Source organism: Phyllostomus discolor, chromosome 3 (assembly GCF_004126475.2).
Source record: "Phyllostomus discolor isolate MPI-MPIP mPhyDis1 chromosome 3, mPhyDis1.pri.v3, whole genome shotgun sequence".
Taxonomy (NCBI): domain Eukaryota; kingdom Metazoa; phylum Chordata; class Mammalia; order Chiroptera; family Phyllostomidae; genus Phyllostomus; species Phyllostomus discolor.
Window position 1 is genome coordinate 71910205 of NC_040905.2, and position 27210 is coordinate 71937414.

General features: G+C 38.2%; 1 protein-coding gene across 3 annotated transcripts in view; it reads right to left on the bottom strand.

Moving 5' to 3' along the window:
* Positions 1-27210, bottom strand: part of FBXL17 (F-box and leucine rich repeat protein 17) — a 476470-nt gene that overhangs the window by 319912 nt on the left and 129348 nt on the right. For all 3 annotated transcript variants that reach the window (XM_028532156.2, XM_036020633.1, XM_036020634.1), the window contains exon 5: positions 10071-10178. In XM_028532156.2, the coding sequence (XP_028387957.1) occupies positions 10071-10178 (108 nt within the window). The remainder of the gene's footprint in view (positions 1-10070; positions 10179-27210) is intronic.

Sequence of the window (27210 nt, forward strand, 5' to 3'; positions counted from 1 at the left end):
AAAAACATGATTTTTTAAAAAGTATTTTAAATAGCTTAAGAAAATATCAGAAGTTTGGGCATTTTGTTTTGCTATCACCTCCCCCAAAACACTGTTTAAAAATAAGCACCAGCCAACATAAAAATCTTCAACCAGGCCCATACCTATCATATCCTAAGAAGTTAGTTGATGCTTATAACTAAATAACTGAAGCAACAATAAGATTTAATGTAGTATCAGACCTAATATTATTAATTAACAGTCCTAACTTTAAAATATTTCAACAATCTAAAAAAGCACATCTAGCCCTAATTTATAAAAAATGTAAAATTTTTACATAGCATATAATAAAAATAAACTTTTTGTCAAAACTTCTTTGACATCTTCCTGAAATCATTTAAAGTAAGATCTTCTTGACTGAAATCACTTGAACTGATCTGATATAAATCAATTCATAACAGATAATGTGATATTAAATTCATAAACCCACAGCATTTATGAGGTTTGCATTCCAACTACATGTAAAAATAACTGGCCACTTGACATTTCAGACTCCATAATAGCCTATTTGATTTTTAAATTAATATTTATATTATTAATTATTATTTGGAGTATCTCCCATGCTTATTGTACATTCTTAAAAGGTATAATATTGAATAGTATGATTTTATCATGTTACATTAAATAACAGCATTTTTAAGTTTTTATCCCTTACAGGCTTTCTTTCTTATTATGAAAATTATCAAATATAAACAAAATGAGAATAGTATAATGAGCCTCCATGCCCTATATTTTACCATTTTTGTCTACTTTATGGGCCTATCCACTTTTTTCCTTTTCTTTTTTGTATTCACTTTTTACCATTTTAAACCAAATCCCTAACATTTTGTAATTTCACTAGTAAATACTCAAATATGTATGTGTATATAAATAAATACACAGACATATATGAGATACTCAAGAAGTTTTTAACAAATATTTGGTAACATTCACCAGTGAGCAATCTGGACCTAGAGTATTACTGGAGGAAAGGTTTCTAACTACAAATGCAGTTTCCCTCAGAGATATAGGGGTATTAAAATAATCTATATTCTCTTAAGTGAATGAGCTTTGGCAGTTTGTAGCTTTCAAATAAATTTTCTATTTCATCAAATTTGTTGCATTTATAGGTATAAAGATGCCCGTAATATTTCCTTGTTATACTGTTGGTATCTACAGAATCTGTAAGTCATGTCACTCCTCTGAGTCATGATATTAGCAATTTGTGTTCTCTGTATCTCTCTTTTTCTTTTTTTTTTAAGATTTTATTTATTTATTTTTTTAGAGAGGGAAGGGAGGGAGAAAGAGAGAGAGAAACATCAATGTGCGGTTGCTGGGGGTCGTGGCCTGCAACCCAAGCATGTACCCTGACTGGGAACCGAACTTGCAACACTTTGGTTTGCAGCCCGTGCTCAATCCACTGAACTACGCCAGCCAGGGCATCTCTCTTTTTCTTAATCAGTCTAAATAGGGACTTACCAACTTTATGTATTCTATAAAGAACCAGCTTTTGGTTTTACTAAATTTCTGCAACTTTTATTTTTCATATCATTTATTTCCACGTTGAACCTCATTATTTCCTTTCCTCTGCTTACTTTGAGTGCAATTTGCTCTACTTTTTCAAGTGTCATAAGGTAGAAGCTATAATCATTGAGTTGAGATCTTTCATTTTTTCTTACATAGGTGTTCAGTGCTATTACAGTAGTCCCCTCTTATCTGCATGGATACACTTCAAGACCCCTGAAGAATGCCTGAAACCGTGAATTGTACCAAACCTATATATACTATTTTTTCCTATACATACATACCTAAGACAAAGTTTAATTTGTAAATTAGACGGGAGATTAACAACATCATAGAAAAGCTACAATAATATAATGTAATAAAAGTCACACGAACATGGTCTCTGTCTCTCAAAACATCCTATTGTGTTGTATGTATGCTTCAGGAGGGATGGGACAGGATGGCACAAGATTTCATCACACTACTCAGAACAACTCATAATTTAAAATGTATGAGTTGCGTATTTCTGGAAATTTCCATCTAATGTTTTTGGGCTATGGTTGACCACAGGTAACTGTAACCACAGAAAACAAAATCACAGATGGGTGGGAGGGGGCAGAGAACTACTGTAATTTTACCTAAAGAGTACTTTAGTAGCATCACAATAAATCTAATGTGTTGTGTTTTTATTCTCCTTCCGTTTCAAGTACTTTCTGATTTCTCTTTTGATTTCTTCTTTACTCATGGGTTATCTAGGATTGGATACACAAGGGAAGTAAGCCACAGATCTCTGGGATTCTCCGTGCAGTTCTCTCCATGCTGGTACTCAGTCCTCTAAACTCTGGCTGCCTTGGTCTCCCTGGACTTTCTGTTCCCTTTCAATTCTGATAGCTGTGTTGTGCCTATGTTTTCCCCTCCCTGTGATGTGCATTGGAAACTCTTTCAATGCATTAGACAGAGGCAATCGTAGGGCCCCTCTTGTTTGTTTCTCATGTCTCAGGAATCCTTGTCCTTGATATCCAGTGTCTTGAAGACCACTGTTTCATACATTTTGTCTGTTTTGGGGGTTTCAGGGCAGAGAGTAAATCTAGTACTTATTTCCCCATCTTAGCTGGAAGAGGAAACCCAGTTTTGTTTTGTTCTTTATATATACCACTGTGAACTCATGGTTTTTATACATGTTGTTTCTCTTATTTTTAAGTATATTTTATTGATTATGCTATTGAAGTTGTCACATTTTTTTCTCCTGCTCTACTCTCCACCCCCCATTCTCCAGCATCCCCCCCACCTTAGTTCATGTCCTTGGGTTGTACATATATGTTCTGTGGCTTCTCCATTTCCTATACTAATTTTAACTTCCCCCATCTATTTTATGCCTACCAATTATGCTTCTTTCTTCCTGTGCCTTCCCCGCCCCATTCTCCTCCTCCCCCTGCCCACTGATAACCCTCCATGTGATCTACATTTCTGTGATTCTGTTCCTGTTCTAATTGTTTGCTTACTTTTTGTTTTTGTTTTTTAGGTTCAGTTGTTGATAGTTGTGAGTTTGTTGTCATTTTACTATTCATAGTTTTGATCATCTTCTTTTCCTTAGGTAAGTTCCTTTAACATTTCACGTAATAAGGGCTTGGTGATGATGAACTCCTTTAATTTTACCTTATCTGGGAAGTACTTTATCTGCCCTTCCATTCTAAATGATAGCTTTGCTGGGTAGAGTAATTGTGGATGTAGGTCCTTGCCTTTCAAGGCTTCAAATACTTCTTTCCAGCCCCTTCTTGCCTGTAAGGTTTCTTATGAGAAATCAGCTGATAGTCTTTGTATGTAACTCTCTCCTTTCCTCTTGCTGCTTTTAAGATTCCCTCCTTATCTTTTATCTTGAGTAACTTAATTATAATGTGTCTTGGTGTGTTTCTTCTTGGATCCAACTTCTTTGGGACTCTCTCAGCATCCTAGACTTGCATGGCTAGTTCCTTCACCAGATTAGGGAAGTTTTCCTTCATTATTTATTCAAATAAGCATTCAATTTCTTCCTCTTCTTCTTCTCCTTCTGGCACCCCTATGATTCAGATGTTGAAATGGTTAAAGTTGTCCCAGAGGTTTCTTACCCTCTCCTCATTTTTTAAAATTCTTGTTTCTTCATTCTGTTCCAATTGGATGTTCATTTCTTCCTTTTTTTCCAAATTACTGATTTGAGTCCCAGTTTCCTTCCCTTCACTATTGATTCCCTGTATATTTTCCTTTATTTCTCTTTGTATCCCCTTCATTTGTTCCTTCATTTCATGACCTAACTCAACTATTTCTGTTAGCACCCTAATTACCAGAGTTCTGAACTCTGTGTCTGATAGGTTGGCTATCTCCTTATTGCTTCATTCTTTTCTGGAGTTTTGATCTGTTCTTTCATTTGGACTATATTTCTTTGTCTAGGCACACCTGTTACATTGTAAGGGAAGGAGCCTTGGATATTCGTCAGAGTAGGGCAACCCACTTCACTACATTGTGGTGCCATATGTGAGGGAAAGGTCAGAAAGGGAACAATGCCTCTTGCTTGGCTCTCACTCCACTTTCTGTCACTTCCCTTGTTTCCCACAAATGGATTGTGCTCTTTCAGGTGCTGATTCCTGGGTGGGTGGGTTTGTGTATGTTCTAGGATCTCATGGGTCTGGTCCCCCCAACACTCTCTTGTGAGACTAGGAGTTTCTCTCACTACTGCAACCCCCACAGGTTTTTACAGCAAGAGGTTTTGAGGATTTGTTTCCCCACACTGGGGCCCTAGGTTGTGCAGTTTGTCTTGTTCCCCAGTTGTTCCTCCCAGCTTATCTGCATGAGAAATTGGGAAATCCCATCCACCAGCCACTGCTTCACTCACCCCAGTCTGCTGCCACCTTGCCCCACATCCTCTCTGCCCCTCTTATTGGTCTGGATGAATGTTTCTTCTTTAACTACTTGGTTGTCAGACTTCCATGCAGTTTGATTTTCTGGCAGTTCTGGTTGGTTTTTGTTTTTAAATCAGCTGTCTTCCTTCTTTTGGTTGTGCGAGGAAGCGACACATTTCTACCTATGCCCCATCTTTGAACCCCCCTTTTGTTTGTTTTAATTGATTGTAGTCATTTTCATTTTTGAAGCTCAAAGTACCCCAACTTAGGCCAGTAGGAGCCACTACATGTTGCTTCTAGTTCCTTTTGACATGTTTCTACTAGTCCTTTTAGGGGCAAATGATATTCAGGCAAGGGGTTAATGACTTATTTTGCATTTGCTAAACTTGTTTTAAAAAGTAGGAGAGAGAGCAAGATAGAGATATTTTATATTTATGAACAGGTACATTGCAATAAAAAAACGTACCTGTGATGGAAGAAATTCAATTCTGCCACATACAACTCACTAATATTTTCAACTGTGAAATGAAGACCTCAAAAGTTCTTATCATTTTTTCCTAAATATAGATCTCCATGTTTCCAAATACAGTCTACTACACCTGACTTTATCTTCTCAATCTGAGTTCACTCAGTCTTAGCTATTTCTGGACTCTTACTTACACAGTCATAGCAGCTTAAAAGGAAGGTCTCCTACTCCAATATTGTTTGATATTAGCAGAATGTATCTCAAGACTAAAGTCATCAATAAATACTGTAAAGTAAATGGCAACTAGCCAAGTAAAATTAATCAAAGGGATCACTGTAAGATGGTCTAAATATTCTTCCAACTAGCTCTTGCATCTTGGCCACCAACATGCCATCCTGACTGAGGAAAACCTGGGAATTTCAGGGCCAAGAGCCACAGCCACTGGCAAGCATAGGAAGCACCTGGAAGGCTAAGGTAACACTGGTGGCTTGCATCATCACAGGATCAACTCTGACAAATATTACTCAGGTTACTTTAGGAAAGTTGGTATGAGGCATGACCACTTAAATAGGAACCAGAGCTTCTGACCCACTGTCAACCTTAATAAACTGGGGACCTTGGTCAGTGAGCAGACACAGGGTAAATGCTGCTAAAAACAGGAGTGTCTAACCATTGCTGTTGTGTGACTGGGCTACTACAAAGTTCTGGGGAATGAAGCTTCCAAAGCAGTATATCATTGTGAAGGTCAAATTCTTCAGCAGAAGAGCTGAGAAGATTAAGGGTGTTGTTGGGGCCTGTGTGCTGGTAGCTTGAAGCCACAGAGAGGGGAGTTAAATGCTCACAAGTGCAATATATATACAGGGAACGTGCCTGGGTTGCAGACCAGATCCCCAGTAGGGAGTGTGCAAGAGGCAACCACACATTGATGTTTCTCTCTCCCTCTCTTTCTCCCTCCCTTCCCCTCTCTCTAAAAATAAATAAATAAAATCTAAATTCCTCACCTTCTGTGTTCTTGCCCTTGGTTTAAGAATCAAAGTGTCACAAATCCCCCAATTTCTTTCTAACTTACTAAAACTTCATATTTCTTAGTTCCAGTGAAACCCCCACAGAATCCTTCCAGGTCAATGATTCTTAAATTCATAGATATTTCTGTGTGTAAAAATCTCTAGATCTAGAGATAAATCACCTAATCCAGGCACTTCTCTTCATAGTTAGTAAACAAAGATTGATGGCACTTGCCTCTATCAGCAAACTGAGAGCCAGAGACTTAGTAAACTAATAAGTTGGTGAGATTTCTAAATCATATACATAGATTGAGAGTACACATACGTAGGTTGAGAGCTTCTATCCTATGTGTCTGACATCTCCCTAATTATTCATGTAACAATTATATACCATGATGATGATAAATTATTTAGAAACTATAAACCATGATGGTAATAATAGCAACCAACTTTCTAAGACCATTCATATATTTACAAAATTCTGTGAATGTAAATTACATTTTTAACATCTTAGTATGTAACACTTTGTCAGAATGCAAATATTTAACAAAAAAGTTTTTATTTTATTTAAATCTGATTTCTCCCCTAGTTTTCAAGAGGTAAACAACTAAATAGCTTTTCAAAGTTATGCATATTTAAAATGCTACTGGACTTCCATTTAAGATGAGGCATAGGTATACAGGGCTCGTCTCCTCACACAACCACAGCAAAAATTACATGAAGATTACAAAACAAATATCACCCAGAATCATGAGAAAATTGAGCTGTATGGAAGTCTGACAAGGAATTAAAGAAACCATATTCACCCAGATGGGTAGGAGAGGCAGGGACGCAGACAGGTGCAGAGAGGCATGGAGACACAGAGAGGTGCATAAAGGCATGGAGATATGGAATGGGCAGTCCCACACCCACATGTGATGGAAAAAAATTGGGAGGGATACATCAAGAACGAGGGATTCCAACCCAACACCAGACAACCCAGCCCAGGGTTCCAGTGCCAAAAAGATAAGTCCTTATAACTTCTGGGAAAAACTAATGGGGATTGAGCAGGGAAGAAACTGCAGGACCCTTAGGAGTCTCCTCTTAAATGGCCCACAACAGACTTAGGACTTATACAAATTCAAAATACAAAATCCCTCTGGGCTTCAGCACCAGGCAACAGCTGAAAGGGTATAAGTGGCATATGGGGAGAAGGTCAAATGACTGGCATCAAGGTGAGTGCCAGGAGACAGTTTCCTCCCAGATAAAACTCCAGAGGCCAGGCAACAGCCATTTCCCCTTTTCTGAGCCCTCCTCCACAGAGCCACAGAGTGATGCCGTGCTTTGCCCCACTATGGCTATTACCTAAGGCTTTGCACCACACAATTTACAGGTGCTTTTTCTACAATAGACAACACTGATAAGACAGGGTGTCAAAGCAGCTCTGCCTAATATACAGAAAAAAAACACGAGGAGGCTGCCAAAATGAGGAAACAATAAATATGGCCCAAATGAAAGAACAGAACAAAACTCTAGAAAAAGATTAAGCAAAATGGAGATAAGCAATCTATCAGATGCAGAGTTCAAAACATTGGATATTAGGATGCTCAGGTAACTCATTGGTTACTTCAATGGTGTAAAAAAGACCCAGGTAGAAATGTAGGTTACACTAAGTGAAATAAAGAAGAATTTAGAGAGAACCAAAAGTTAAGGGGGTAAAGCCAAGAATCAAATGAATGATTGGCACATAAGGAATAAAAAGATATTCAATCAGAAGAACAAGAAAAAAAAACTACAAAAAAAGAAGAAAAAACCCAAGGGATAAGCTAAGGAGCCTCTGGAACACCTTCAAATGTACCAACATGCAAATCGTAAGGATGACAAAAGGAGAAGAGGAAGAGCTAGAAATTGAAAACTATTTGAAAAAATAATGAAAGAAAACTTCCTAATTTGGTGAAGGAAACAGACATGCAAGACCAGGAAGCACAGAGTCCCAACACAGATGAATGTGAGAGGACCACACCCTGACACATCATAATTAAAATGCCAAAAGTTAAAGATAAGAGAGAATCTTAAAGCAGCCAAGAGACAAAGGAGACAGTTACCTACAAAGGAGTCCCCATAGGACTATCAGCTATTTCTCAAATAAACTTCGCAGGCTAGAAGGGACTGGCAAGAAGTATTCAAAGTAATGAAAAGCAAGGACCTACCACCTTGATTGCTCTCTCCAGCAAAGCTATCATTTAGAATGGAAGGACAGAAAAGTGCTTCCCAGACAAGGTAAAGTTAAAGAAATTCATCATCACCCGCCCTTATTATATGAAATGTTAAAGGGACTTATTTAAGGAAAAAATAAGATCAAAACTATGAATATCAAAATGGCAACAAATTCACAACTATCAACAAATGAATCTAAGAAACAAACTAAGCAAGCAAGCAGAACAGAAACAGAATCATAGATATGGAGATCATTTGAAGGGTTATCAGTTGGGAGGGGGAAGAGGGAGAGTGGGGGAAAAGGTACAGGGATTAGGAAGTACAATTGGTAGTTACAAAATAGACAGGGAGATATTAAGAACAGTATCAGGAATTAGAGTAGCCAAAGAAACTCAATGATGCATGACCCATGGACATGACTAAGCAGGGAATTGCAGGAGGAAATGGGGGGTTACTAGGTAGAGAGGTAAAGGGGGAAAATTAGGACATTGTAATAGTGTAATCAATAAAATATATTAAAAAATAAATAATATAAAATGCTATCTTGCCTTTACTTGAATCCAGGAACCTAAGCAGTAATATACCACAAACCAGTCTTCCAATAGATATGACCCTCAAAACTATGTGGATTAGGTTTGATAGTGATCCAGCAGACAAACTGCTGACAGCACAAACCACCAATCCTGGCCTATAATGTCAAGAACCTTCTCAGCATATTGAGTTTTCCAATGCAGACATTTGCTATAGCTGCTTTTTGAATTTTTAAGTACCAGTGTATCATAATTTTTGGCTATCTGAAAAGGCTCAGAGAAGCACTTAATAATCTAATAAGTCTTGTTTTGTCTTTAATGAATACGATTTCTAGTGATCATAAAAATCCCACATATGGTCATTGTAACACTTGTGCATAATCTGTTCATCCAAAGGCATTCCTACTCTACACTATACATAGCATTAGATGTGACTAGACAAACATTCATCTACCAAGACATTCAAGCTGTTTTATTTCAGCATTGTGCTGCTAACACAGTATTTTCAAATAGTAGTGAACTGAAGGAAGTTTGAATAAATGGGTTACTCAGCTATTGAGTGGAAAAGGTGAGAATCACATCCATCCTCCTAAGTACTGTATAATACAGTTAAAATTCATGCAGTAACAAATTTCAGGTATTACACAGGTCAATTTTAGAGCCAGTTTTTTTTCATTACATGTATGTAAGAATTAACTCCTAATTACTTTAGAGCTCAAGAAAGCAGCAGAGATGGCACGTAAGTGAGAGATTACAAAGGAACCAGCACTTTCATCATTACTAAAACATGAGATTTCTTATATTTGGTATATAGGAAAGCTATAAAGGTTAATTTTAGATATACAGTTGCCTTTCTTTCACCTTACATATTCACCTTAAAACTATGCACTGACCATGTTCCCTTCTTAAAAGCTGACCTAATGATATGTAAGCTGTTAAAACTTCAATCGAAATATTTTATAAATGCAATACACTAAGTTAACATTTAAACAATTCTTGCCACATTTATCCATTTATTTAATGCATAAATTTCATAGTCATTAGCAATGAAAAAGCAAAAAAGTACACTGCTTTTTAAAAATGATATTTATTTATTTTCAGAGAGAGGGTAAGTGAGAAAAAAAGAGAGGGAGAGAAACATTAATGTGTGGTTGCCTCTCACATGCCCCCCAGAGGGGACCTGGCCCACAGCCTAGGCATGTGCCCTGACTGGGAATTGAACCGGCAACCCTTTGCCTTGCAGACCCACACTCAGGCCACTAAACTGCACCAGCCAGAGGTAAGCGGCTTTTCTAATAAATAAGTGACCAACTTCATAAAGGATAGCTTTGGTATTGTTGCCTTAAACTTGTTTTAACTTTATCAACACTAGTACGCTTCTATTATGGTCTGATTATTTCTCATTCCAGTGCATTTAACAGTGCTAGAGCACTGATATGAATGAATTGGAAACAATGAGGAAACACAGCAATGGTCCTACCTTAGTTAGGTGAATGACTCCTTTGGAAGTAACTGAACAGCCCATGAAGCCCACATACCGAAGTTCAGGACAGTGCTCCGCAAATGCTTTCACTGACTGATCTGTCACCTAGGGAAGAGGCAGGAAGAAAGTTACTCAAGGTGGCGTTCCAGTGGATTTAAGGGTTAGGTTCCTCAAATTCCATCTGCCCAACCTGCATTAATAATATTCTCCTATCCATTAGATCATGTGAATCCCTTTACAGACATGCTGCATTATCTTCTGTGGGTTTTCTTTGAAGTCCTCCCTTCACCCCACATGTCTTCTATCACCCCATGTTTTTCCACTACATAGAAAAAATCTCAAAGATGTCAATACTATCTACTTCCACTTCTTCATCTCCCTCTCTCAGTAGATATATTTTATTGACATATAATTCACATACTATAAAATTCACCTTTTCAAAGAGTACAATTCAGTGGTTTTAGTATATTCACAAGGGTGTATAACCATCACCAATATCAAATTTCAGAACACGTTCATCACTTTAAAAAGAAACCCGATCCCCATTAGCAGTCACTTCCCCATTCCATCCCCTGTCCCTGGCAACTTTCTGTCTCTATGGATTTGCCTAATCTAGAGATTTTTTATAATTAAAATTATACAATTGGTTTCTAAAATGCAACGATGATCTCGTCTTATGTTTCTCCCTTCAAGTGTTTCTTCCAAGAAATCTAGTTTTGCCCCTGACTGCTTCAAATTCTTCAGATTTCAAAGGTATAAATAATATTAATTGTATTTATCAATTTTACCATGCCATGAAGTGCCCATATATTTGGTTAAACATGTTTCTGGGTGTGTCAATAAGGGTGTTTCTGGATGAGATTAACATTTGAAAAGGTAAAGCAGACTGCCCTTCCCAATGTGGGTGGGGATCTTATCCAACCCACTGAAAGTTTGAATGAAACAAAAAGGCTAAATAAGAATTTGTTCTCTCTTTCTTCTCTCTCCTTCTCTCTCGCCCCCTCCCCACCTCCTCTTTCTCCCCTGAAGTATCTTTGAGCTGGGACACTGATCTACCTTTGGTCTCAAACTCATACTGGAACTTATACCATCAGCTCTCCTGGTTCTACCAGGCTTCTTGTGTCTCCAAATTAACCAACTGGAGATTCTGGGCCTTCTCAGCCTCCATAATTACATGAGTCAATCCCTTACAACAATCTCCTTATTCACACACACACACACACACACACACACACACTTCATAGTAATTCTGTTTCTCTGGAGAACCCTGACTAATGCAATACATACTAGAATCCCCTGAAGAATTTATTAAAAACTCAGAGCCAAAATGAATGAGGCCCAAAGGTCAGTATTTTTAACAATCCCCTCAGTGACCCTCAGGCATGTGAAACCTTGAGGCCTCAGTGCTGTGAAGAAGTTACACTGACAGCTTTTGGCACAGGTGCCTGGCCCCACTTTATTTAAACAAAGGGAAAGATGAAATTCCTTTTTTGTTTCCCCCACTTTGAAAAATTCCATGTACAAAAGTATCTTCTTATAATTGTGCCAACATTTTCTTCACTGCTCCACAAAGATGTAGCTTATAAAAGGAGGTCCAAATATTCTCTATCACAGGCTTACTTTCATCTTCTCTTCCCTCATAGTCAAGATGAAATCCAGTTGAACAATTTCTTCAGTTTTTTAAACAGCAGCAACTTATGTCTCCTTGCATTAACTTTAATGTTGGTGAATCTTATTTTGTTTCTTCCTTATCCATTCTGAACAGGTATTGGAAAATAAAGGTGTGTAGGGAACATTAATTCTAAAACAACACAAGTGCATTTTCCTAAAACCAACAGCATCCATGGTACATCTGATAAAAGATTAATTCTGCCTTCACAAGTCAAGTATGCTTTAGCATATTAAAGTAAGGGTGCCACTGATAAATAAAAAATGGGCCTTCCTGACACTCAGCTTTCTAAAACAATATTATGTTAACAAAGAATATTTAAGGCACTAAAATTGCCTGAAGCTTCATGAAAACCAATTGCTGTTTTAAAAAGTGAGTGGGGGAAGTAACAGAACTTCAATAACAAATAGTTGATTAAATGCCCTAGTCCAATCTCTAACATCAAGCCTTTCATATATCTACCTTCAAGGAACTCAGCTAGGGATTAAGGACACAAGAAAAAGCTCAGGTCTAAGGTATCGGAGCTTTAAGAGAGAAGAAACAGGATATTAAAAATTGGCTTGGTGGCTCTTCTCTTTCAGCTAAAGCAATCAAAGTAAGAGAGCTCGGTCTCCAGCATCAACAGGCTTATAGGCCAAACAAGACAACAGTAAGGCTTTGGGGTATAGAAACACTCTCAGAGTAGTATATGGTTATGTGTTTTTTGGAGACTAATAAAAGGGCCTTGAGTTTGCATGGGGTCTGGTGCCATTTCCAAAGATACAAGATCAGCTAGGAATTTGGGGATGAAGGTCTGACAGAAACAGAGACTATAGAAGGCAGGTGCTGGTTAGTGTCAGCTTCTCTGGGACCCTGGGATCTGATTGCCTCTTTTCAAGTCCCCGCTACACCACTTACACTGGCTGTGTGATTTTAAGCAAGTCCTTGCACTTCCTATACTTTGTTCTATAATGTGGAAGGAATAAAAGTACTTCACAAGGTAGAGAGTAAATATATATGCAAAATGTTATATTTTATTATCATTAAAATGCATAATTAAAGCATGGTAGTTTCATCTTCTAGCTACCCCAAAGGATTCTAATCATAATTTGGGGGCTAGGTTATAGGCTAAACTGTGAGGTGTGATTGAGGGAGACATAAGTGGAAGCTAGTTATTGTACCATTACAGTAAAGAGAATCCCATTTGTTAAGGTTCTCAGCCTGGCTGCACATCAGAATCACCTGAAGAGCTTTCTGATTTAACTTCTGGGTGAAGGTCTGCATCAGTTTTAGAACATCCCGGAGAGATTCTAACATGTAGCCTGGATTAGAAACAAGTTCTAAGGCTTTCATACAAAGCATGGTCCTCAGATCAGCAGCGTTGGAGTCAACTGGGGGCTTGTTGAACTGAAAAATCTCAGACGCCACCACAGACCTATGGAGTTCTGAACTGCAGTTCTAGTGCATGGGATGACACTCCAACCAACTGAGCCACATTGCCAAATTGGTAAAGAAATACTTTTATTCAACAAAAGTAAGTATTTTTTATTCCTCCCCCCCCCCACCTGCTGAGTTTGGGCACTCTGTCTTTACTTATTTATTTTTATAAACTTTTTAAAAAATTGTTGTTCAAGTCCAGTTTTCTGCTTTGCTTTTTTGATAAATATTTGAATTGCTTTCAGTTTGGGACTTTGATAAATAATGCTGCTGTGATCATTCACATACAAATCTCTGTGTGGACATATATCCTCATTTCTCTTAAGTATCTAGGAGTGGAATTGCTGAGTCATGTGGTGAATGTAAGTTTAATTTTTTATACAATTTTTAAGTTGGGTTTCCTCTCTTAAGTTGTAAGAACTCCTTTTATATCTTGGATACAAGCCTTTTATCAGATACTGGTTTCACAAATATTTTCTTCTGTTCTGTACTATTCTATTGTTCATTTCATGATGCTAATCTCATTTCAATGTCACTGAAAATTCAGGGCCTTCCCTTCAGCCCCAGAGAAGAAGGGATCAGGCAAAATGTATATACTTTTTAAACTAAAGAATTTTCTAAAAGTGCTACCCTTGATTACTATTTTCTTTTTTAAAATATATTTACTGATTATGCTATTACAGTTGTCCCATTTCCCCCTCTTATTCCCCTCTGCCCTGCACACCCCCTCCTACCTGCTTTCCCCACCTTTAGTTCATGTCCAAGGGCCGTACGTATAAGCTCTTTGGCTTCTACATTTCCTACTATTCTTAACCTCCCCCTGTCTATTTTCTACCTACCACTTATGCTACTTATTCTCTGTACCTTTTCCCCCCCCCCCTCCCACTCCCCTGTTGATAACCCTCCATGTGATCTCTATTTCTGTGATTCTGTTCCTGTTCTAGTTGTTTGCTTAGTTTGTTTTGTTTTTTTTTTTTAGGTTCGTTTGTTATTAGCTGTGAGTGTGTTGTCATTTTAGCGTTCATACTTTTTATATTCTTCATTTAGATAAGTCCCTTTAACATTTCATATAATAAGGGTTGGGTGATGATGAACCCCTTTAACTTGACCTTATCTGGGAAGCACTTGATCTGCCCTCCCATTGTAAATGATAGCTTTGCTGGGTAAAGTTATCTTGGATGTAGATCCTTGCCTTTCATGACTTCAAATACTTTTTTCCAGTGCCTTCTTGCCTGCAAGGTTTCTCTTGAGAAATCAGCTGATACTCTATGGGAACTCCTTTGTAGGTAACTCTCTTCTTTTCTCTTGCTGCTTTTAAGATTCTCTTCTTATCTTCAATCTTGGGTAATTTAAGTGTAATGTGCCTTGGTGTGTTCCACCCTAGGTGCAACATCTTTGGGACTCTCTGAGCTTCCTGGACTTCCTGAAAGTCTATTTTCTTTGCCAATTGGGGAAGTTCTCTTTCATTATCTGTTCAAATAAGTCTTTAATTTCTTGGTCTATATTTTCTCCTTCTGGCACCCCTATGATTTGGATGTTGGAACGTTTAAAGATGTCCTGGTGTGGCAGGAAAAGAAAAACTCCAAAAGTTCCTCTGTAACTGTAACATTTGCAAAATTTCACACAGAACTGTAGAAGCTGACCAGTCGTAACCAAGGCAATGGCCAGTTTATCTGAAGTTCGTACACTAACTCCCATGACAAGCTCCTGTGCTTTGTAGCTTCTGCAAATTTCCTCCTGAGCTTTTTCTCTTTTGTCTCCCATATAAGGTAGATAGACTTAACTTCCGCATTTAGCTTCTGTAACCTTGCTTCACCTCGTAGGCAGGAAGCCCGGGACTATTTAAACCCCGGGAGAGTGAAGATCGGGGCTCAGGATTTGGGGAAATTAACCCCGCTCCTTGAGCCCCCGGATAATAAAGTTTGTGCTTTGTTATCTCCCCGAGAGTGGGTGGATTTTCCACAACACTGGAGGTTCCTAAGTCTCTCCTCATTTTTTTGAATTCTTGTTTCTTCATTCTGTTCTGGCTGAATATTTCTTTCTTCCTTCTGCTCCAAACCATTGATTTGAGTCCTGGTTTTCTTCCCATCGCTGATGGTTCCCTATAGATATTCTTTATTTCACATAATGTGACCTGCATTGCTGCCTGGGTCTTTTTCATGCTGTTGAAGTACCCAATGAGTTCCTGGAGCATCCTGATAACCCGTGCTTTGAACTGTGCATCTGATAGGTTGGCTATCTCTTTGTTGCTTAGTTGTATTTTTTCTGGAGCTTTGATCTGTTCTTTCATTTGGGCCATTTTTTGTTTTTGTCTTGGTGCCTGTTATGTAGGAAGGGGCAGAGCTTTAGGTATTCACCAAGGCAGGGCAACCCCCATCGCTGTATTGTAATGCTGTATGTGGGGGAGGGGTCTGAGAGGTAACAATGGCACTTGCTTTGCTCTCTGTCGGATTTCAGTCACTTCCCCTACTACCCACAAGCAAATTGGGCCCTTCTGGGGGCTGATTCCGTGTGGGGGGTTTGTGTACATTCTAAGACCCCATGGGTCTCTCCAACGAACTCTCCTATGAGGCCAGGAGTTTCTCCCATTGCTGCCTCAACCCCCACAATTGTTTTCAGTCAGAGGCTTTGAGGCTTATTTCCCTGCACTGAAACTCTAGGTTGTGTGGTCTGTCTCACTCTACAGTTGTTCCTCCTGGTTTATCTGCATGCGTATGCAATCCACCACCTTGCTATGTTTGCCAGCCACCGCCTTGCCTCGAGTCCTCTCCATCCGGCTGCCTGTGTCTGCCCCTCCTACTGTTCTGTATGAATGTTTTTTCTTTAACTCCTTGGTTGGACCTCCATACAGTTTGATTTTCTGTCAGTTCTGGTTGTTTTTGTTTTTAAATTGGTTGTTGTCCTTGTTTTGGTTGTGCAAGGAGGCACAGTGTGTTTATTATCTATGCCTCCATCTTGGCCGGAAGTCTGAGAACTGCCCTTGACTACTGTTTTCATCTGCTGCAGATGGAATGGCTGTGGTGCCAATGCTATGAGAGCTGTACATTCAGAGAACCCTCCCAACAGAGGGAAGCACAGGAGAGGGTGTGGTAACCTAATTCAGAGGTGCTGGCACAGCTTGATTAATACTAACAAATTATGAAACCACAGCAGTAGGAACTGATAGCCCAAGAAAGCACTTTTATCTAGAAAGCATTAAAAAAGAAAAAAGGATATGAGAAGCTTTTACATAAATTTCAGGGTTCTAAATAAAGAGAAGCAATTTGTTATTTTAAAACAAAGTTTTCTTGGAACATAGAAGGAGAGATTTATATCAGAATAAAATTAATTCAGTGAAAGGGTTTTGGAATCAGTGCTGAAAGATTGACTTTTGGGAATTATCGGTAATATTTCTGGGGAGGAAAGAAAACTACAGTATTAACTGGTGGAGCAATCTTTAGTGCTGGATTTTAAGAACTGTTCTGTGTAATTCTACATGAGTGTTCTAAATGATAGAAAAGTATTTCATGACCAACTTGGCAAAGTGGCTCAGTTGGTTGGAGTGTCATCCTGTACACCAACAGGTTGTGGGTTCAATCCCGGGTCAGGCACACAGGGAGACAACTGACTGATGTTTCCCCACCCTATTCTCTCTCAAAAGAATATTTCTTGACCTTGCTCAGAAAACTTTAAAAAAATTTTTCCCTAGACTCTACCCCAAAATTACTAACTCAGGACCCACAAGCATATACTCTTAATAATTATTTTAATGATTCAATGAAATTAGCCCAGAAAGAATCCTATGACTAACTATAACCACCATGGTTAAATAGACCCTCCAAATATTAGTACCTACTGAAGATGGCCTTGAGTATTACACTGATGTTATCTCTTTGCCATCTCTACTGCCACCATAAACCACTATAGTCTAAGATACAAGGAATGTCTGAAAAAAGTCCAGCCACTGTTAGTACAATGAGAACAGTCCGCACAACATCTATGAACTTAGCAGCCAAGGAGAATGGACTGGAATGTGTATGTGTGAAAAATGATGACTTCACTGTACTAGTCAGTGGGAATGGTAGACACCATTGAGTGAGCATGTGTTCTGTGTGGCTATTGCATTCAAAATGCCTGAGAGAGTAGTGCAACAAATCTGCATCAAATTTTGTGTTAAGCTTGAATATGCTCCCACAGAAACTATTCAGATAATTCAGAAGGCCACAGCTATGGGCAACTGGTGATTGGCAGGCAGCTTCACCATGACAACACTGGCACTCATGTATCATATCTTGTGCCAAGTTTTTTGGCAAAATATCAAATTACCCAGGTGGCTTAATCCCCCTACAACCCACATTTGGCACCCTGCATACTCTGGCTTTTCCCAAAACTAAAATCACCTTTGATAGGAAGAGATTTCAGACTGTCAATGAGATTCAGGAAAATATGATGGGCAGCTGATGGTGACTGGGAAAAACTGTATGAGGTCCCAAGGTGCCTACTTGAAGGGCAGTAACGCATTATTATCCTATGTATAGGGCATATCCTAATGTTTCTTATATCTTGTATCTTCTTCAACAAATGTCTCTATTTTTCATATCACATGGCTGGATATCTTCTAGACAGACCTTGTGTATCATTCTTCTCTCATGTACATCTTTAATAGCCAGCACACTGGACCTCTTTTTGACATTCAACACCACAAATCTATTCTTCACCCATAAAGCCACAGTGATCTTTCAAAAAATGCAAGTCAGATCAAGTCAGTATGCTATTAAAATCCTCCAATGGAACTAATTACTCTAAGAATAAAATCCAAACTCCTATAACCTACAAGTCCCTGCATGTTCTGACTCTTCTCTATCTCTTCCACTCATTTCATCTCACCATCTTCTCTCCTTGTTCACCATGTGATGGTGTCGCCTTCTACCTTATTTACCACTATTCCCACTGCCTGGCACAGGGCCTGGAACACAACAGGAGCTTCAGAAATAAAAATGAATGAGTAGATGGAATATGGCAGTCAAGTAGGTGGAAGCTGAGCCCACTTGCTGGTGTGCGTCAGCATGGATTTTCAGCTAATGTTCCAACAAGTGACCTGAACAATCAACAGAATCTCAGCTGATATGAATTTTTGAATCAAGGAGTACACAGGAGGCTTTGCACCGTCCACTAAGAGATTTTTTAAGTTGAAGGCGAAATACCCTGTGTGAGTACCTGCAGCAGAGAAGAGACCAGACAGAAAATGCAGCTTTAGTAGCTCCTTTCCCGCCCAGAGTGGGGTCCTGGCTCCCATATAGGGAGCCCCCAACCCTGATCAGGAGAGACTTGGGAGGATATACGGAGTTTATGAGACTCAGGCTCACACAGTGAGCATCATGTCCATTGCTGCAGTGACAACTGGGAGATTTCCTGAGAGAAATTCCATCCCCTAAAAATGGAGGCACTGGCAAGCTGTGGCCAGTCCTGACCAAGAGAGTGTTTTTGCTTTGGGGGGAGGGAGAGTACACAGAGAACCAGGCAGTGACTTTGCACTGCAGTGCGGGTGCCACATAGAGACTTTTTAAAAAGGGGGCTGAAGTGTGGCTTGCAGGGACCCCCTGCACATGCAGTCACCCTGGCAGAAAAGAAACCAGATTGAAAGTGCAGTTCATACCCACTGAACCAAGATGGGCAGGAAGATTAGAAACCTGCACGGTGAAGGGACTGCAGGGTCCCACAGAGTGTGGCTGGAGAGTGTGGGGCTGCATGCAGAATTGTGAGGTCCAGTGTGAGCTTCCTGCAAGAGCAGTGGGCTGGAAGCTAAATGGGCAAGAGCCAGAGATTCTTTCCAGCCAGGCAGGTTCCCTCACACTTTGGAGTACAAAGCTCTGGAAGGAAGAAGGCATGCCTAACCCCACCTGCAGGATCGCACACTCTGAAGACCATTAAGGCTAGAATCAAGAACCCCCTGGTGCATGCATATCCAAGTCCAGGAAACTCAGAGAGTCCCAAAGAAATTGGTCCCAAGGAGAGTCAAGACACGTCACACTTAAATTACCCAAGATTGAAGATAAGAAGAGAATCTTAAAAGCAGCAAGAAAAAAGAAGAGAGTTACCTACAAAGGAGTTCCCATAAGAGTATCAACTGATTTCTCAAGAGAAACCTTGCAGGCAAGAAGGCACTGGAAAAAAGTATTTGAAGTCATGAAAGGCAAGGACCTACATCCAACATTACTTCATCCAGCAAAGCTATCATTTAGAATGGAAGGGCAGATTAAAGCTTCCCAGATAAGGTCAAGTTAAAGGAGTTCATCATCACCAAGGCCTTATTACATGAGAAGTTAAAGGGACTTATCTAAGAAACTGAAGAAGATAAAAAACTATGAACAGTAAAATGACAACAAACTCAACTGTCAACAAAAGAACCTAAAACAACAACAACAACACAACAACTAAGCAAACAACTAGAACAGAAACAGAATCAGAGAAATGGACATCCCATGGAGGGTTTTCAGCGGGATGTGGAGGAAGGAGTAGGGGGAAGGGGCTACAGGGAAGAAGAAGCATGATTGGTAGGCATAAGATAGATGGCGAGAGGTCAATAATGGAGTGGGAAACGGAGAATTCAAAGAACTTATAAGTACAACCCATGGACATGAACTAAGGGTGGGGGAATGCTGGAGTGTTGGGGGGTACAGGGTGGAGGGAGGATAATTGGGGGGGAATTGGGAAAACTGTAATAGCATAATCAATAAAATATACTTTAAAAATAAACATGAATAAAAAAATACTAATGCATTATGAAAATAAGGGCTAGTCCCTGCCTAAGAGCAGAGACTACAGGCTGGGATGTGAACAGGTCTAGCTCCCATTAACTACGAGTGTGATTTCTGAGAGCATTTTAGCTAAATACTGCATCCCAGTTTAGTTCGGTTCAGTTTCCCAAGGTCTTCTGACTAGATTTGAAACCAAGGTTGAAGAGGAACCAGATTATGGAGGTCTGAAAGCCAAGCAGAATGGTTATGACTTCATATTGACTGCATCTATTTTACTGGTAATATGGGAAACATAAGGCTTAAAAATCTCTAAGGCCCCAACATACTGCAAGCCTTTAACTAATGAAGTCATTCATCAAAAGTTCTAAGGGAAGGGTGATGTAGGAATATTAAACTTCAAAGTCCAGCAGGTATACAGAGAACCAGCTGACGGCTGGCCAGGAGGCTGTGCATGCAGCAGGGCCCATGCCCTGGAGGAACACCAAGGGGTACCTCAGTAAGTCCTCACCACAGGCCAGAGTCAGGAAGCACCCACATCCGACAAATGACAAAGAGATTGTGAAGTACTGTTATATACCCCCTATACCAAGGGGAAGGAACTTCATTTAACTACCTACTACAATAACTATACCTTTTTACTTGTAACAGTTTAAAAAGTAAAAACAATAACATTTCTCTTTTGTTTATTCAACTGTTCAAGAACTATGTAAAAACTTTTTCTTTTTCTCACATTCCTTTGCTTTTCTGTATCATGTTTTTCCAAGGGTATACTATGTACACTACAATTAATACACTAAAAAGCCTTCACCTTTGAAATGGTATTAAAAAATACAAAACAAATGAGCATTTGTCACATAAAAGAAACAGTTAAATATGGAGACAAAACACTTGGTATGAATTTATTTATGAATATTTCAGTAAGACCTTTATCACTGTGCTCTTCATTTAATAACACTTTATACATTTAGTACCTTTAAAATAATCTAAAGAAGATTATGTGTACATGAATAGTTATTCTTTAAACCACGGTCAGACCCTGTATTATTGAGCACATTATGTGCCAAGCACTGTGCACACAGTCATTAGGACAGACTACCCTCAGGGAACTTATAGTCAGTGAAAGGACAATGTGAAACAAATTATAACAAGAGTGATAACTATATTAAAACAGTCATTTGCAGCTAATGAATTATTACTTTCTATATAGTCATAATTTGTGGTTCACATAGAAAGAAGCCAAATATATAACTAAAATTATATTCAATTATTACAAATTAGATTTTTCCAAACATTTTGAAATAAGTCTTTTTTTCCCATTCTAAGGCACAGATTTTATTTAATAACTGCATAAAATTGCTCATATGAAATAAGTCATAATTATATGTTTGTTATCATTTTAGTAGAGAGCTATAAAACATTCCTATTATATAACATAGAAAAACAAGAATTATTTAAGAATTCATATTCATTACCATGACTTTGACTTTAATTAGCATGATACAACTATTTCATTAAGTTCATCAGGAACACAAAGCAGTAAAATTTAATTTGTTAGCTTTTTATTATAAAAAAATTTCAAAAATATACAAAAATATTAAAATAAACCTCCATTAACCAATCATCTAGCTTCAATAATTACTAATTCACAGCCAATCTTGTTTCATTAATAGCCCTATCCACTTACAAAACATCACATTTATCAGTATTTCAGTATTTCTCTAAAAGATAAGGCTTTTGAAAAATGATAGCCATATTACCATTATCATTTCAACAAAATGTTCATGTGAGACTTAATATGAAAAATAAACTATGTATATTTTTTAATATAGATAATAATCCAACACAGTAATTTCAAAACCTCATTAACAATTTACAACAATGTTACAAAAACTTACCCTTTGTCAACAACTCTATTATAATTAACTAATCATTTTCTAAAAGTCTAAAATTCCATTAGTATCCAGTAAGAATCAGATCATTTGATTACTTATTTGACCTTCCCTGATTTTTGCTTATTCTATCTTGCTTAATGCTAGTCTGGGTGTGGAAAACTCAGAGTGGCTGATAAAAAGAGATTTATAAGTTATGCATTAAAATGCTGTGAAAAGGAAACACACTAGTCCAGAACTAATGACATAGATATTTGTCCCTATTAAACAGATCTATGATTACTTAGGTACAACTCAACCACTTTCCTTCCATTTGCTGACCAAGTGTCTTTGACTAATACTGCTTTAGTTTATTGAAACTCATATTTGGGTAATCTAAATGAAACAGAAAATTAGTCTGTTCCACCTGCTCATCCTTTAATTAATAAAAGGGATAATCTAAAAAGTAATATACTAATGTCACAACCATAGCTTATTTAGCAATACTATTTAAAAAGTATTTTCTACTACTCATGTACATTTGTTCACTCACCCACTTAGGTAAACAGATGCAATCTCCATTTTACAAACTAGGAAATAAAGAAGTTAAAGTAACCTGCCCAAGGTTGCAGGTGAGCCCAGTGCTCGTTTCATTACAACATACTCAATAACGTACTTAAAATACAACCAAAGATTCTATTTGAGATCAAGTAACTATAAACGTATTGATAATGAAATAGTTGCTTTATAATGTACAGTTAATTCTTTGGTCATATCACGGAGAAATGTCTTAATTCTCTCAAGTCTCTTCCATGCTGTCAAGCTTTATTTCAGCTCTAAACAAACCTTTAAACCAACAGATATGGTAAGTTTGAGAATTAATTTTGAAGACTATAAAGAGAAATTCAGGCTGAAACTAAACTAAATCCCCCAAACCACTTGCCAAAATGTGACTGTGGATACATCATATGTTACGTAAGAAAATAAGAAGAATATGTATACACAACTTGAATTCCAAATCTTGTAACTTTGAATAAAGTTTCATCATAAAGAATGAAATGAATTTAAGTCTCAGAGGGCTAACACAAGAACAGTGGAGGAACTGTGAGTAGTAGAAGAGCTAATCAGTATTTCAAAAAGCATGCTAAAATTCATAAAGCCAAAGGAAAGCCAGATACGATAAAGATATTTAATTAGACTTCCAACTGTCTATGGTTCGTTCCTTACCTAAAACTAGATATTCTCTGCTTCCTTCCCTTCCAAGCTCTGCCTGAATATTCCTTCCTCTCCACATCCATTGTCCTCTCCCCTTTCCTGCACTTTCATCTATCTCCTTATCTCCTTTCTCTGATTCTTTCCCTTCCTGTATCGCATGTTTCTTCTGAATCTTCCATGCCCACAGTCACACCTTTTCTTAACTGGCTGAGATTATATGCCTCTAAGAAACTGCTGTGCTCAGACCCCCTGAGTTGTAATCCATCTCCACATCCTCTTACTAACTGTGTGATATTAAAGAATTTATTACCCAAAAGTATGAAAATTAGATACAAACTTAATGGGGTTCCTGTGAGCATTCCAAGAGAACCCACGCTGGGCACACACCAAATACAAAGTACTCAGTAAAGGTTAGCCATTAAACTCAGTACTACACTTCCTTTCCCCACTTCCTTGGAGCTGACATGTTAAACATTATTGTATAAAATTAACTTTAATTCATAACATTATACTTGATAGAATAAAATCAGCATTTAATGACAGTTTCTGTTATGATGTGTCCCACCTACCCACCACCAAACTCAGAAATGACAACATGGAAAGCAGTATGGAGCTACCTCAACAATGAAATGGTGGAACTGCCTTATAACCCAGTAATTCCTACTACTTCTGGGAATATCCCCCAACCCCAAAAGGCCCCACCCCCAAAACTAAGTTGAAAGAATATGCACCCCTGTGTTTAGGGTGTCGTGATATGTACACTAGACAAGACTTGTGGGAGCAGCTCAAGTGACATCAGTAAGAATATGGATAAAAAGCTATGGTACTTTAACACTGAATAGTACTCAACCATAAAAAGGAGGAAATCTTACCTTTTGCAACAGAATGGATGGACGTGGAGAGTATTATGCCAAGTGAAATAAGCCAGGCAGTGAAAGACAAGTACCATATGATTTCACTGATATGTGGAATCTATTTAACAAAACAAACTAACAAAGTAGAGACAGACTCATAAACACAGAGAACAGATTAACAGCTATCAGAGAAAAGGAGATTGGGGGCTGAGTGAGAAGGGATGAAGAGTTAAACAAAGAAAAAAAAGAGGGCTTGTGGACACAGACTACATTATGGTGACTGCCAGAGGGGATGGGGTGTGGGCAGAAGTAGAAGAGGGTAAGGTGGGATAAGTGGGTGACGGAAGGGACACTTGACTTGGGGTTGTAACACATAATACAACATACAAATGGATGTATGGCAGAAATGTATGGCCTGCAACCTATGTAATCTACTGACCAATATCACCCCCAATAAATTTAATTTAATTTATTTTTTTAGATTTTATTTATTTATTTATTTTAGAGAGAGGGGAAGGGAGGAAGAAAGAGGGGGAGTGAAACCATCAATGTGTGGTTGCCTCTAGCGCACCCCTGACTGGGGACCTGGCCCACAACCCAGCCATGTACCTGACTGGGAATCAAACTGGCAACACCTTGGTTCACAGGCCTGCACTCATCCACTAAGCTACACCAGCCAGGGCCCGATAAATTTAATTTTAAAAAATTGGAAAAAACAACAGTATATAAACTGTTCTATTTAATACTTGTTCACCAGCTGTTATATATCAAGAGGGAAATTCAAGTTCATAAGACTTTCGATTGGTAAAATATCAGTAATCAGTTTAACTGCTTAAACACAGTTTACCTGTATTTTGCAATAGATTTAAAATGATGGGTAATAAAAGGAAGAACTTAATTTTTAGAGTATATTGATTTTATATTTAATGTCTAATTTAATAAATCAGTTTACTATAATAGCACTTGGATATGACAGCATATCCCTCCTGTTAAAGCCTTTGGAAGCACAACAAAGTATAAACACCCAAATCAGGGTTGCAGTGCTCCCAAGTTACACACTGTCCTGGGTAATAAGTGGAACAGCACATTTCTTATCTGTTGTTATAAGGTGTCCACTAAGGTGATTAATTCATGAATATGAGTAGCTTTGACTTAAATGTATAATATTCTACAACAAAGAACACACCCTCCCCTGAAAAGTTGATATATAATATGCAAAAAAGAAAACACGAACCAAGAGCACAACCTTCAAAAAAGTCACTTGTGTTTGTGAAATATTTCAGATTAGGCTTTAATATTTAACAGAAGAAACCTGCCCTTCCCAGGAATATAAAGCCCAAGCAATCTGTATTTTAATCATACATGAAGACAAGAATGACTTGCTTATAAAAAAAGAGTACAAATACCTTACGTACAAATATAGAACATTTCTTACATATTCATGTTTAACATTCTTAAACAAGAAAACCTATCATTAAAAAATAAACCCTAAAATTAGGTTATACATTTTTCATCATGTCAGAGAAATACATTCACAGCTCACTAAATGTTCTTTCTTACATTTCAACACCTTATAAAATCCCACTTCCTTAATAAGGTTCACACAATAATTGGAAGTAATATTGGTAAGTCTTTCACCTACATGACCTAGTTCATTTGGTCTGCAAACTTAACCTTCACGAAAGAAGAGCCATGCTAAGTAACACAAATATAAAAAAGACATTTTCTTGTCAATTAGCAGGGGGAAAAAGTACATTGTATAAATAGTTTTTAAGTTAGAAACCTCAAAAAAGGCAGAGCTCATGTTCTATAAAAGTCAAGACCCAGATTCAACTCTCCAGGTATAGGGGTCAAAGGAGATAAATATTTTCAAAACACTCTCCCCAAGTCCAAGCGCCTCACAGATAGTAGGTGCTCAATAATCATTTATTGATTACATGAATGGAAGGAGGGAACAGAAGGGAAGGAAAGGAAGGGAGAAAGGGAAAGAAGGAAAGGCTGATACTAGAAAAACACCTATCATGATGAAACCCTAAGATACTTTATACGCACACAAATATGCAATGTTTAGTGGGGGTATGCATTCCAGAAATTCTCAAAGCCAATTGTTTCAATAACATGGTGATAATATCCTTGTATTAAACAGCTTCTCTCCTATATTTTGTCTGAAAACAACATAAAATCAAAGCTATCCTAGATCTTATTTGCATGGGACTATAAAATAGGGTTACACTTACTTTTAATGACCTAATTAGGGAGCTAGAATTCCCCTACTAGTGTGAATGATAGAAATTATCATCTCTAAACATTCTCCATAAGTCATTTCTGAGATACTCAAAGTAGTGCCTCATTCCTGCCCAAATGTCCATTTCTTAGTTGTTGTCCCCACAAAGTGCAGACCTGTTCTGCTCCTTCTGCTCTGGTTCCTGTTGTCTCCATGTCTGCTGCAGAGCTTAAGGCTTTTCCTGCCTCTCAAGAAGGCACCAGTGTCACAGGTGATCTATGTCCTGCTGTTCCTATAGTTTCCAGCCCTTGGAGTGCCAGAGCACTGCAGACGTGGAACCAATGGCCTCTTCCCTGACTGTGCACCAAGACCAAGACTCCCTCATCACCAGAACCCCAAAGACATTCCCCTGGGATCCACTATCTCACAATGTCTGTCTGTCTGTCTCTCACATACACACTGTTTCTAGACCTCTCCCTTTAACCAAAATAATTAAAACTAAGTACAAGGGGTTGAATGAGGAAGAGATGCCATATAACTTGCACCTTTCCTTACTCCCTCTACCACAAGTATCTCCCTCCTCATGTTTTCAACATATACACATCAAAAACTGGCAAACACTATGTATATAAGCATGTAGATAAGAAATGGGTGGACAGGCATGTCTGCAACTTCAGATGGTTAAGACTTAGATCTGGAACCACAAAGACTAGAACTGAATCACTCATTTCACCAAACATCAGCTTCATACTTAACCTCTCAAAACCCTAAATTCTTATCTTAAACAGAGCTACTACAGTACTTACTCCCATTGAGTTGTTGTGAGTATTAAAGGAGATAATGCATGTAAAAAATGCATACACTATAAGTTCAATACAGTTGCTTTAAAATAAATCAATTAGAGCCCTGGCTGGTGTGGCTCAGTGGATTGGGCATGGGCTGTGAACCAAAGTGTCGCAGGTTCGATTCTCAGTCAGGGTACATGCCTGGGTTGCAGGCCACGACCCCCAGCAACCGCACATTGATGTTTCTCTCTCTCTTTCTCCCTCACTTCCCCATCCAAAAATAAATAAATAAAATCTTTAAAAATAATAAAAATAAATAAATCAATTAATTGGTAAAAGATAGAAAATATTATGTTAATTTGGAGTGAA